Raw genomic sequence first — 14,054 nt, forward strand, 5'->3', positions numbered from 1 at the left:
TGGGTGTTTTTGTTGACAGTCAGGAGAGAAGTTGCACTATTTCAGACGAGTTTTTTGGCATTTATTTTGAAAGTCTCCCAGAAAGTTAGTTAATGCATAGGCTATTGATGAATTAATTATACTTTTTTACTTGACACAATAAGGTAAACACTTATAGCGGATTAATAAATTAAATACATTTGCAATTAAATGTTTCTAAATTTTTAATATATCATAATCTGATGTTTTCAATTTATCTTTATTAGCAATTTATATCCAATAAAAGGTCATATCAAACTACACCCATAAGGAAACGGCTGTCAATCATGTTTGTGGGTGCTTCATGAACTACAATCTTCCCATGAGTCTTTTATAGAATGAGCCCCACACTCTCACATGGAGTACATGTAATTCCTATACAACTTCTGATCCTGAGGGGGACAACATTCCCTCTTGGGAGTGAAGAATATCTTTAATATAAATGGGGAATCCCAGGATATCACTTGCAAATGTTTCCATGGAAATCTTCTCTGGGATCTCACTCTCCAACACATCTTCTGCATCTGTCCAACACACACACACACAGTTTTAATGGTAGACTATCATAACTGTGTAATTTCCGTCTCATTATGAGATTTTTAGATACTACTCTAAACTGAACATGGTGATACATACCATCACATTCAAAAGCTCCCAGCTCAGCCCCCCCCCCTTCTGGATTTAGTCCTACCAGTGTGGTGAAACATTCTGCCAGCTCATTTTCAGTCATGTGTTCCCCTGAGGCAAAAACAGGGTTGACATGTTATTAGAATGAAATCCCATCACTGACACCGAACAAAGGAACATAAGTACATAACGCTTGCAAATTGTAGATACTGACACTACCCTGCATAGAATTATAGACACAGCAACCAGAAATGTGTGGGGACTAAGAAGATGCAGATTTACAGGCAACTACACTAGCACACCTCTGTCCTGGAGGAGTTCCAGCAGCTCGTTCTTGTTCACCACAGGCTCTCCCATCACATAGGAGTCACCCAGGACCTGGAAGGTGTGAAGCAGTTCCTTCCTAGAGATGCCAAACGCTGGCCGGTGGTTGACGTAGAGCTTAATGAACTCCTCCAGGTCTACATTGGTCACATATCTCCCAGACTCAGCATACCTGCTGAACTTGACTTCGTTCTGCATGTCCTCCAGCTGGATAGAGTCATGATCAACAAACATTACTCTTTCTATACTAAACTTAACTCATTGTTAGAACTGAAGATGTTATTATCACTGAAAAACAGGTAAGAAAACAGAAAATGATCAAAGACATAGATTGATCAATCGTTTCCAAATTAGCCTAGTCATCACATTAGTCCTCATTGAGGACTTTGTACCTCTTGCTCAGTGGGGAAGAAGCCCAGAGCCCTCATGACAAAGGGGACCTCTGCTAGGGGGATTCGGGTGGACACCTGTCGCATCTCCATGGAGTCAATGCCTTGGTTACGCAGCTGACAGTAATAGAAAAAGTCCTCCATTTCCTAAAGAGAAAAATGAAAATGTCAGAACAAACAAGTATTGCGCAGCCATAACAACTGATGTACCCACTCTATATAGTTATGAATATTGATGGTTACATGATAAATATATCACTTTAACCTACTCTAAAGAGTTCCCCGTCTCTCCCTCCATCCAGGAGGCTGTAGAAGGGGATCAGCTCTTTTCCACCCAGGGATGCAGCAGCCTCTAATGCACTAAACACACAACAAGAAATAACGATTCAGTTCAACAGGACAACTCAAGGGTCTATTCAGTGAAGGGTCTACTTACTCACTTTAAACTAATCTCCCATGAGAGGACTGTGCAGTCAGACCCCCCAGCAGTGAAGACATATCGACTGTCATAGGAGCAGGCCATAGCAGACACCCCTGTTGGGTGGCAGATCAGAGCAGAGGACTTGTGGGGGTTCCCATCAATGGGCAGAATCTGGACACCCACCTTGAAAAATAACAATGACAAGTTACACTGAAACCAGTATCTCTTCATTAGGCAACAAATCTGGCCCCTTAAATTAAGACATATTTGATCTAACTTAGGAGAAGGTGGTTTGATATGATTGGGAGTGAATCAACATTTACCTTGTCTTTTGTGATGTATGCCATGTAATGAGCACTAGGGTCATGGTCCTTAGAAAATGGAAGCATGGTCATCTTTTCAACTGGAGACCCGTATGTGGGGCCAAGGAGTGTCTTTCTGCAAGAGAAACCAGAAGTATTCATTTGTGGCCTTCATACTACACCCCAATGACACAGAGATGGCCAAAAATAAGAGTACTAATCATGCTTTTACAGACTATGTTATTTGGCCGCTGACCTGCACATTTTGGTGGTGCTGTTGAAAAGCTTCATTTTGTAAAGGTCCGAGGCGGTGAGCAGGAAGTCCTCTGTGGTGAGGGGTGGGTACCAGGCCATACAGGTGGGCACAGCGCTCTGCTCAATGCGCTCAGAGCTCAGGATCAGCAGCTCATCCTTGACTTTGCTGTTCTGCAGGTCATACTCCACCTGGGCAATCACCACCACACACCAAGGCAAAGTTATCCAAAGTGAGTCAGCATGTCTAGTGGTTCAGCATGTGAAGAAACATGGCATGTAAGTAAACCAGAGTCCTCCTATAATAAGTGTGAGGGATTGGGACTCACCAGCCTGCGGTCCATGCCCAGGGAGAGTAGTCTGGGTTGGGTGCTGTCCAGGTACACCCCAAATAGGAGGTCCCTGATGGGCTTATAGTGGGAGTGGTGTCTCCCCAGGTATTTCCAGCGCTGCATGCTCTTACCGGTGTACAAGCAGAACACCATCACCGCTCTTCCAGCATCCTGACAGTAGCAACAAAACAGGAGGGGAAAATGCAACTTCAGTTTGATTATAAGGCTTCAAGGTAGAGGGCTCAAACCTGTTACTTTCCCTATCCCAATGCCAGAACCACATAGTGTGTCTGCTCACCGCTGTGGCCAGGTAGAGGGAGTCTGGAGAGAAAGTAATGTGAGTGATGCAGTCTTGGCTGAAGTTGAAGCGCTCCTCTGCCTCACTCAGCAATGTGCAAGCATCCAGTATATGGACAGATCCACTGGCAAAGCCAACCGCCAAATAAAATCCTATTCACACACAGTGGTGGAAAAAGTACCCAATTGTCATACTTGAATAAAAGTAAAGATACCTTAATAGAAAATGACTCAGTAAAAGTGAAAGTCACCCAGTAAAACACTACTTGAGTAAAAGTCTAAAAGTATTTGGTTTGAAATATACTTAATTATCAAAAGTAAATGTAAAAGTTTAAATCATTTCACATTCCTTGTATTAAGCAAACCAGACTGAACGTGTTTTCTTGTTTTATTATTTTACGGATAGCCAGGGGCACACTCCAACACTCAGAAATAATTTACAAACGAAGCATTTGTGTTTAGTGAATCTGCCATATAAGAGGCAGTAGGGATGACCAGGGATGTTCTCTTGATAATTGTGTGAATTGGAAAAATGTTCTGTTGTGCCTTCGAAATGTAACTAGTACTTTTGGGTGTCAGGGAAAATGTATGGAGTAAAAAGTACATTATTTTCTTTAGGAATGTAGTGGAGTAAAAGTAAAAGTATAAATAGTAAAGTGCAGATACCCCCCAAAAATACTTAAGTAGTACTTTAAAGTATTTTTACGCCACTATTCACACACACAAGATAGCCTGGTCAAAGCTGAGCCAACTCACACACGGACAGATATGTTCTAAGGGGAGTTATCCATACACCACAGATTGAATTTGAGAAAATGTGAGATCTTTCTACGTATGAATATAATTTTACTGTATAGGAAATTAAACAGACAAAAAAAGCCTCTGCTGGGTCACCTTGGGGGTCATAGGTGATGCACTGAATATGCCTCTCCTTCTCAAAGACCCTGCTGCAGATGGACACCTTGCGCTCATAGTCCCACACCTTCAGGATGCCACTGTGGCTACCCATGGCAACAACTGGTTGCTGGGGGTGACAGGCCACAGCATGCAGTGCCTCGCAATGCTCGCGCAGCAACGTCTGCAGCACACCACCCTGTGCATTCACATGTACCACCGTCGAGCTGACTGTAGACAGGACAAAGTTCCTACAGACGAGAGGGGGGTTTAGAGGGGGAAGGAGGACAAAGCAAATACGTTACACATACACTGGGGCACAAACTGGCATCACACTGATTCTCACCGGATAACAAACATCTTGGCTTCCAGAGTGCAGTCATCCAGATAACCCTGGCTGCTGTTGGGTGGAACTTCCTTGGAGAAGGAGATTGATGTGATTGGGTCCAGGTTGAATTCACTGTACCAGCTGATGAGCTTGAAGTTCTCATCATAGAATTTCACATGGCCCAGAGTGTCACCAGTCACAATGAAGCTAAAGAATCAAAGACCATGGGGATATACAAGGAGAGCAACAGTTAGAGAACAACAGCTACACATACCAGGCTGCAATACAAATAACAATACTTCAATAGTGGTAAGGGAGTTGAACTCCAAGCAGAAAGATAAAGCTCCTGTTTCAGCGTTGTTTGAAACCTTAAATGTTGCATGTTCACCTGTCAGTCAGAGTGAGCACGGTAATGCCATCCTTCTGGAGGGGGATGAGCTTGCTGGCTCTCCTAACGAGGGGTCTTGAGGTAGAGGAGGCCCTAACCATGTCCCACAGCACCAAGTTGCCTGCGGAGGTGGCCGAGAGGGCCTGAAGCCCCCTCCAGTGGAACACAGACTGGCTCAGCATGCCCACAACCTTGTTGAAAGTCTTTGAAAAGATGGTAAAACCACCAGAGAGTGAAAGGTGAGATTATTACATGATTATTACAATGACATGATTACAGGTTCTATAAACAACTAAACAGGTAGCGTCCTTACCTTGTCCAAGAGCTCTGGGGCAATATAATCAAGGTTCTGTTTGTCCTGAAAGATATAACTGACAATCATATACTGTAACGCTAGCTGATAACTGTAGCAGTGTTAAACCCAGAGCAAAACAAAACTGTGGTACTTGCCCTGGTGTAAAATAAGACTTGGCTCTCACTGTTGCTGAGCAGCTGAGTGATGTCGTTGGGATTAAAAATGATGTGATTCTGAAAAGGAATTTAAATCAGAACATGTTGTAAAGTCATACATTATTGCAGATATTATCAAATGAATGTATTCAATTATATACACTATCTTAAATACAGTGAGACCATAAAAGCTTACCTGAAAACCATACTCCGGGTTGAGGTCAGTTACACACAATGGATCCTCTGTCTCATTTGTCCAGTCCCATATACAAACTCGCTGTGAACAGATCAGAAAGTCCTGTCCACTGTTTGTGTGTTTAAGTTCAATTAACAACATACACCTAAACTAGAGGTCGACCGATTATGATTTTTCAACGCCGATACCGATTATTGGTGGACCAAAAAAAGCCGATACCGATTAAATCGGCCAATTTTTATATATATATTTGTAATAATGACAATTACAACAATACTGAATGAACACTTTTATTTTAACTTAATATAATACATAAATAAAATCAATTTAGTCTCAAATAAATTATGAAACACGTTCAATTTGGTTTAAATAATGCAAAAATAGTGTTGGAGAAGGAAGTAAAAGTACAATATGTGCCATGTAAAAAAGCTAACGTTTAACTTCCTTGCTCAGAACATGAGAACGTATGAAAGCTGGTGGTTCCTTTTAACATGAGTCTTCAATATTTCCAGTTAAGAAGGTTAAGGTTGTAGTTATTATAGGACTATTTATCTATATACCATTTGTATTTCATATACCTTTGACTATTGGATGTTCTTATAGTATTGCCAGCCTAATCTCGGGAGTTGATAGGCTTGAAGTCATAAACAGCGCTGTGCTTCAAGCATTGCGAAGAGCTGCTGGCAAACGCAGGAAAGGGTTGTTTGAATGAATGCTTACGAGCATGTTGCTGCCCACCACCGCTCAGTCAGACTGCTCTATCAGATATCAAATCATAGACTTAATTATTATATAATAAACACACAGAAATACGAGCCTTAGGTCATTAATATGGTCAAATCCAGAAACTATAATTCCGAAAAACAAAACGTTAATTCTTTCAGTGAAATACGGAACCGTTACGTATTTTATCGAACGGGTGGCAACCCTAAGTCTAAATATTGCTGTTACATTGCACAACCTTCAATGTTAAGTCATAATTATGTAAAATTCAGGCAAATTAATTACGGTCTTTGTTAGGAAGAAATGGTCTTCACACAGTTCGCAACGAGCTAGGCGGCACAAACTGCTGCATATACCCTGACTCTGCTTGCACTGAACGCAAGAGAAGTGACACAATTTCCCTAGTTAATATTGCCTGCTAACATAAATGTATTTTAATTCGCAACGAGCCAGGCGGCACAAGCTGCTGCATATACCCTGACTCTGTCACGCCCTGACCTTAGAGATCCTTTTTATGTCTCTATTTTGGTTGGTCAGGGCGTGAGTTGGGGTGGACATTCTATGTTGTGTTCTATGTTGTCTAGTTCTATTTGTTTGGCCGGGTGTGGTTCTCAGATGCAGCTGTCTATCGTTGTCTCTGATTGAGAACCATACTTAGGTAGCCTTTTCCCACCTGTGTTTGTGGGTAGTTGTTTTCTGTTTTGTGTGTATTACCTGACAGAACTGTTTCATTTTCGTTCTTCCTCGTTGTTATTTTGTTTAGTGTTCAGTTTTGATTAAATTTATAAAATGAACACTTACCACGCTGCGTTTTGGTCACCTTCTTCCCAGGACGATCGTTATAAATAAATATGCAGGTTTAAAAAAAGATATACTTGTGTATTGATTTTAAGAAAGGCATTGAGGTTTATGGTTAGGTACATTAGTGCAACGATTGTGCTTTTTTCGCGAATGCGCTTTTGTTAAATCATCACCCGTTTGGCGAAGTAGGCTGTGATTCGATGATAAATTATAAAGGCACCACATTGATGTGCTGTGATTCGTTGATAAAGGCACCGCATTGATTATATGCAACGTTGGACAAGCTAGTTAAACTAGTAATATCATCAACCATGTGTAGTTAACTTGTGATTGTTAAAATTGTTTTTTATAAGATAAGTTTGATGCTAGCTAGCAACTTACCTTGGCTCCTTGCTGTACTCGCGTAACAGGTGGTCAGCCTGCCACGCAGTCTCCTGGTGGATTGCAATGTAATCGGCGTCCAAAAATGCAGATTACCAATTGTTATGAAAACTTGAAATCGGCCCTAATTAATCGGCCATGCCGATGAATCAGTCGACCTCTAACCTAGACATTATAAATTGGGACACACACTTATCCGAACATTCAAAAAAGCACTGGTAGATTTCACAATTTATGTTTCCCCTCAACTTTAACATGGGCCTTAAAAAAAAAAGAGCAGCTCGGCTGGTTCAGTTGAATTACACATTCTATCTAACTACACTCCCATATGCCATGTCTGGAAATATGCAGACAGATGGATTAAAAGTAAGTTTACATTGTAATACTTCTGACAGACCATTTCTAGCTCCGCCTACAACTTCTGGATTTTATAGCATTCCCAGAAAGCATGGATTATTGAGTCATTATTAGTTTTACACTTGAGACATGACTCTGCCCTTGTGCTTTAGAATGTGTGAATTTTGTCTCTTATATAATAAATTCTATACATTAGTTTGTAGTGGATTATGCATGCATTTTCATTAACTGTAATTTCGTTAGTTATGCTCCAACTTTCCCTCCATCCTGTGTCAACATCAACTCTTTTTATAACTTGGTTCCAGGAGTTTATATTTTTTTAATAAGAGATTGTTAGTTGGATATGCTCTCTGCAAAGGTCTGGTATATATATTCCCTATCATATGAACATCCTTTTCTGACTCAAATAAGATTCCCTGAAGGTTGCTCTGATGTTTCAAATCGACATTTCGTGATATGTGTAACGGCAGCCCTCCTCTTCTTCTGAAGAGGAGGTGTAGCAGGGATCGGACCAAGACGCAGCGTTGCGCGTGTTCAACATGATTTTAATAAACCAGACAAAACTGAACACTTACAAAATAACAAACGTGGCTTACCGATACAGCCCTATCTGGTGCAGAGAAAACACAGAGAAAGGAAACTACCACCCACAAAATCCCAACACAAAACAAGCCACCTATATATGATTCCCAATCAGAGACAACACAAAACATCTGTCTCTGATTGAGAACCATATTAGGCCAAACATAGAAACAGACAAACTAGACACACAACATAGAATGCCCACCCAGCTCACGTCCTGACCAACACTAAAACAAGCAAAACACACAAGAACTATGGTCAGAACGTGACAATATGTAACTTTTAAGTTGTGTGTATCTAATACTATCTACATTGGTCAGTTCAAAATGTATTTTTAATTCTGTCATGGAAATACATGTATTTCCTGTTACCAAGTCATTGACGGTTTCTGTGACTTTAGTTTTCCATGTAGCCCAATTCATCGATTCATTCTGAAAAGCTATCCAAGGATTGTTCCATAAGGGTGTGTTTTTGGGAGTGATATTGTTTTTTGTAGAATCCATTTCGTTTTCTCCCATACTTTTATAGTGTTCTTCACTATGAAGTTGTTAATGTTCTTAGCTTTATCCTTTGAAAATAGACACGTAAAAAGATTCTGGGGATGAGCATGCACATCTTCAATATGTACCCATTGCTCCTCTTCAGTACATTTAACTATATGTTGCAAGTAAAAGCCTTGGGTAGCGAGTTGATACAATTCCAAGTCTGGAAGGTTAAAACCACTCTCAGACTTAGGAAGATGTAAAACTTTCCTTTTTATTCTATGAAATGTATTTGCCCATATAAAGTCTGTTATGACTGAGTATACATTTTTAAGGAATGTCTTCGGTGAGGTAATTGGTATTACTGAAAATAAATACTAACTTTGGCCGGCATGCTATTTTAAAGAGGTTTTAGATTTAGATATGATACTTTTTCACAAAGTAGTTTGGATGTAGTGAACTACTTTTTAAAAGTAACTTTAGTTAAGTAAACTATATTTTTCTTTAGGGTAGCTTTGTGTAGCTTAACTTCTTCCAGTGTGAAGTAATTGGTAGTTTGGTAAACTATATTTCCATTGTAGCTTCCCCAACACTGAGCTTACCTGAACATCTCCAGCTCCAACTGTTACCAGGTATTTGGATTCCTTTGACAGTGCCAAAACTGCAACACCGCCCTCAGGGTGACTGTCAAATAATGTCCGCACAGGAATCCTGAAACACAAGCCAAACAACCACTGTTTCAGAATAACAAATTGAAACAAATACATCAAAAATATAAATGTACTGCTAGAATATAGTTCTACCCTGAAAAGGAGTCCCAAATGATCACCAGACTTTCCTGTCCTCGGTCTGCTGTCACCAGCCAGCGCCTGTCCTCACTCACACACAAACACGAAATGGGGCTGCTGTGACCCTGTGGAAGGTGACCTTCAAATTTATGGCAATACTATTTGCCTTGAACAGTTATTATTGGCTTTACCTTTGCCATTGAACACTGGCATTCCTAACAGCATAGACATAGCACTCACTCCCTATACCCACAGGCTTTTGCCTAATTCTGACCTTTGTGAGTGCATTTAGGCAACTGCTGGGCCTTACCTGAAGGACATGTTGTGAATTTGATGTTTGGTCGTACATGACGGCTACATTGGTGCAACCATACAGGATCACCAGTTGATCCTCCTGGTCCTGAAGGCTGAAGACAGGAAGAGCCCTGTTCATCCCAAAGGCCCACTCCAGTGTCTGTCACCAAACACATTACATTTTTCAGATATTGTGCTTTTTTTCTTAGATATATAGTTTAATAAAAATGTGTATGATAAAAAGCTAATTTCATTTACCAGTGCATGGGTTTTTACATGAGGGGACTTGGGTAACAGTGTCATTTTAGTGGCTGTGTAGACTTGAGAAACAGTTGGATTCTGATCATCTGTCTTGGGTTCCCCATGCTGTCCACTGACACAGTCACTCATTTCACCCTCCCCTTTACTATCCTCTTTTCTCTGATGCAGATCCTCTTCACCCTTGTCGAGGCCAGTTCTGGCCTGCTGCTCCTCTGGAGGGCTAGGCAAGGGGTCACTGCTCTCGGTTCCAACACCTGACATGACTCAACTCATCACAGGCCTGGTGTATTTTCAGAGAACAGACAAATGCAATTTGAAATGAATGGGTACCATGAGGGCAGTAGCTAGCAACAAAAAAAAACGATTGGAGCACAATGTGCTTAGTTGTCAGTTTGTTGATGAAAAATATCTAAATGTATTACGCCCCCAATCTAGCTACGTTTAATAGCTATTTTCTGCAAGTCTAATTTGAAACCTACTTAGGTTCCTACTTCTACGAACGTTAGCAAGGTATGACAGTGTTCAATAATAAATTGGCTAGCTAGATAGCGTAAGCTAACTAGCTAGCTATTAGCAAGTGGACTGTTTCTTTAGAGGTGCAGCAAGTTGTTTCACAACGAAGAAATAAGACGAATAAACAATGTAAAATATAAATTCCCTGTTTTAGCTAAATATTTAATCGACAGTTGTAGTTGATCAGCAAAATACTCACTTCAGAAACGCATGAACCTACAGCACTGTCTTGTATGAAAGCATCTTGTTGCTTGGATACGCTTGCTGTACAGAGAATTGAGTGGCCAGAGCAAACACGTGCCAGACAAGATGTCTGGGGCTTCTCACCTTTTTCATATTTTGGCAATTAATTTGTTGTAACATGTTTCTTCCGGTGAATAGTTTGGCAAAGGGGAATGTCATCTGAAGAAAACAATTTTCACAATGAAAGCAAATGTAAACTCACACAGAAAATAACCTTAAACAATACTTTTATTAGAACATGAAATTAACATTAAATCAGTTGAAAATGGCAGTCTTCTAATCTATGGGCTCAAACATGTAATTAACTCATAGCCACCCTGTGGCATACCAAAGCACAGCTAGTGGTAAGGTTGACCAGAAGATCTTTATGATCCTGCTGGTCACATTGTCCTTATCATTTTTGGATGGGCACAATGTTGCATCTGTTGGAAAAACAATTAATAAGCAGTCAATAGTCAATCTCTCTTAGATATATATGCATCTTGGCATGGCATGTATTTTAACATCCATGCTATCAAATGTGAACTACAGTAAAATTAGATAAAATAGAAATCAGTCTAACATCCAGCTCATAGGTAGGAAACTCACCCCAGTAAACCTCTCACTGACCACTGCTGTGGGGTAAGGCCCATTTGGGTTTTCTGGCCATTTCGAATCACTGTAACGCTTAATGGTTTCTACGGAGAAAATGGAAAGACAACATGTCATGCCTGGTAAGTTATCACTGTAGTGACTGCATTTCATATTGCTTTCATCATGATACGTGAAATGATCATGATAATGATGAGGTCATTTGGCATATGAACAATAAAATAAAAGCGGTTATAACAAGATTATTCTGATCAGACTGTAACATACCCCTTCACTATGCTGAACCACCGAGGCAATATTCTGCAGGTTCTGGAAGTTCCTTGTGTTGACGGATCCAAACGTTATGATTTCATCATTAACTCGCAGGCCCTATGGGGAAGAAACATACATTTCTCACAACTGAAAACAAACACACTAAGTAAATACCCATGCCAGTGTTGTAAAAAAAATCTAGATATGTTTTAGGTCAATCTAGGCACTGTAAACACTCACAGCCTGACAGGCAGGGGAGCCTTGTGAGACAGCATCCACACGGGCGAAGGGAGAAGGCAGGGTGACCTCCTGCTCCATGGACTCAGCTTGGGACTCTGCCTGGTCCTGGTCCCGCTTTGCCTTCTCTCGAGCATGCAGCCTGTGCAGGGCCTCCTCAATTTCCACCATGATGGCTTTGTGATCATTCTGTAGACCTGCCACGTTGACAAGGTGGTCATAGTAAGCAGAGAAAATCCAGTAGGCAGTAGCACGTGAGCATGGGAACCCTTTACACATGCCAGAAGCAACGTACCGCATCACTGTAAATTGGTTGTCTAACTGTTGTCAAGTAATGTGAAGAGCAGTGCTCCAAGCTCTCTTACAAGAAATACTGTGCCTTGCTGTTCTGATCTGGTACACATTAACATCTGCGCGAGGGAAGCCTTCTGCATCAACTAGAGGACCTTCCATTCCAACATCTTGCTTAAAGAGAACACACAAATGATTAATGAAGGGAAAACATATTTCTTGCAGAATAGATGTTTTTGAACCTTTACTTAATTAGGCAAATCAGTTAAGAACACATTTCTATTTACAATAACAGCCTACCAAAAGGCCTCCTGTGGGGACAGGGGCTGGGATTAAATATAAAATCAAAATATAGGACAAAACACACATCACAACAAGAAAGACACCACAACACTACATAAAGAGAGACCTAAGACAACATAGCAGCAACAATATTATAGCCCCACAACACGCATGCACGTTGTTTCTTATGTTAGATAAGCAGTGATGTAAAGTAACTAAGCAAAAATACTTTGATGTCCTACTTAAGTTGTGTTTTCGGTATATGTACTTTACAATTTATATTTTGGACAACTTTTATTCCACTACCTTTCTAAAGAAAGTATGTACCTTTTACTCCCATACATTTTCCCTGACACCAAAAAGTACTTGTTAAATTTTGAATGCCCAGGCAGGAGGGCAATATGGTTCAATTCACGCACCTATCAATATCATCCTACTGGCTCTGATCTGGCGGACTCACTAAGCACAAATACTGTGTTTGTAAATTATGTCTGAACGTTGGGAGTGTGCTCCTAGCTGACCGTAAATTTAAAAAACAAGAATATCATGTGGTCTGGTTTGCTTAATATAAGTAATTACTTTACTTTGTCAAGTATGACAATTTAGTAATTTTCCCACCGCTGTACCTAAGTACATTTAAAACCAGATACTTTTACTCAAGTAGTATTTTACTGGGTGACTTTCACTTGAGCCATTTTCTAATAAAGTATCTTTACTTAAGTATGACAACTTAGTACTTTTCCCCACTACTGCCGAGAGTGGTGTAAAGTACTTAAGTAGTTTTTTGGGGTATCTGTACTTTACCATTTATATTTTGACAACTTTTACTTCACTACATTCCGAAAGAAAATTATGTACTTCTTACTCCATACATTTTACCGGACACCCAAATGTACTTGTTACATTTTGAATCCTTAGCACAGGAAAATGGTCCAATTCACACACTTACCAAGATAACACATGGTCATCCCCTTTGCCTCTGATCACAAATGTACACAAATATATATTTTGTAAATTATGTCTGGGCGTTGAGTGTGCCCCTGGCTATCCATACATTTTAAAAACAATTCAATGGTGCTGCCAGCTTTGCTTAATATAACGAATTTGAAATGATTTATACTTTTGATACTGAAGTATATTTTAGCAATTACATTTACTTTTGATAGTTAAGTACATTTCAAACCAAATACTTTGACTTTTACTCAGGTAGTATTTCACTGGGTGACTTTTACTTGAGTAACTTTCCATTAGGGTATCTATACATTTACTCAAGTACGACAATTGGGTACTTTTTTCCCACCACTGACTGTTGATAAGACAGACTGAATAAAAGCAGCATTGACTGACATACAACATATTGGAAAAATAACCTAATTTGAGCTCGCTAACGTTAGCTGGTCCACAATGTAAACGTACCAACTTACATCTTCCAAAACGTCGTAGTAAGCTTTAATTTGTTCTTCCATATAGTCTTTCGTTTTTATAAGACTTTGGACCGCTTCCATTGTCGAATTTCCATTGTTTTCCTCAGTCATCTTTATGATCCCCTCTCGTCCGGAAAGAACTACAACTACGAGTCGGCGAATAGCAAATAAGTCCCAGAACGCGCGAAGTAAGAATTATTAGGTGCAGTCACTATTTCCGGTTTCTATGTGTTGCAAACAGTCGTAAAAAAAAAAAAAAAAAAGGTGTAATACTGTTTCCAATGGGAGACAGAGGGCAGAGCTAAATTGCCTATAAACATCAAAACGTACTCAA

At 40.1% G+C, this 14,054-nt stretch overlaps 2 protein-coding genes across 6 annotated transcripts; both read right to left on the minus strand.

The window, feature by feature from the left end:
- Positions 1-46: 46 nt before the first annotated feature.
- cfap251 (cilia and flagella associated protein 251) lies at positions 47-10,748 on the minus strand. Of its 2 annotated transcripts, XM_071353075.1 has the most exons (21): positions 10,600-10,748; positions 9,885-10,167; positions 9,643-9,786; positions 9,348-9,457; positions 9,147-9,255; positions 5,219-5,299; positions 5,023-5,100; positions 4,886-4,930; positions 4,573-4,775; positions 4,203-4,391; positions 3,857-4,107; positions 2,964-3,115; positions 2,663-2,836; positions 2,338-2,525; positions 2,103-2,217; positions 1,799-1,962; positions 1,628-1,718; positions 1,362-1,505; positions 948-1,176; positions 655-756; positions 47-542 (listed from the first exon to the last, which is right to left on the minus strand). In XM_071353075.1, the coding sequence occupies exons 2-21, from the start codon at positions 10,146-10,148 to the stop codon at positions 394-396; spliced, it is 2,982 nt and encodes a 993-aa protein (XP_071209176.1). In that variant the 5' UTR covers positions 10,149-10,167; positions 10,600-10,748; the 3' UTR covers positions 47-393. The 2 variants fall into 2 exon arrangements, with proteins under 2 accessions (XP_071209176.1, XP_071209177.1); XM_071353076.1 differs by lacking the exons at positions 9,348-9,457; positions 9,885-10,167; positions 10,600-10,748 and having other exon boundaries at positions 9,643-9,757.
- Positions 10,749-10,853: 105 nt separating this feature from the next.
- Positions 10,854-13,880, minus strand: LOC139545376 (26S proteasome non-ATPase regulatory subunit 9-like). Of its 4 annotated transcripts, none has more exons than XM_071353088.1 (6): positions 13,713-13,880; positions 12,089-12,184; positions 11,727-11,920; positions 11,502-11,603; positions 11,232-11,320; positions 10,854-11,065 (listed from the first exon to the last, which is right to left on the minus strand). In XM_071353088.1, the coding sequence occupies exons 2-6, from the start codon at positions 12,174-12,176 to the stop codon at positions 11,038-11,040; spliced, it is 501 nt and encodes a 166-aa protein (XP_071209189.1). In that variant the 5' UTR covers positions 12,177-12,184; positions 13,713-13,880; the 3' UTR covers positions 10,854-11,037. The 4 variants fall into 4 exon arrangements, with proteins under 4 accessions (XP_071209189.1, XP_071209190.1, XP_071209187.1 ...); XM_071353089.1 differs by having other exon boundaries at positions 12,089-12,188; positions 13,721-13,879; XM_071353086.1 differs by having other exon boundaries at positions 13,721-13,878.
- Between the last annotated feature and the right edge of the window lie 174 nt (positions 13,881-14,054).

This window comes from Salvelinus alpinus, chromosome 19 (genome assembly GCF_045679555.1).
Source record: "Salvelinus alpinus chromosome 19, SLU_Salpinus.1, whole genome shotgun sequence".
NCBI classification, from domain to species: domain Eukaryota; kingdom Metazoa; phylum Chordata; class Actinopteri; order Salmoniformes; family Salmonidae; genus Salvelinus; species Salvelinus alpinus.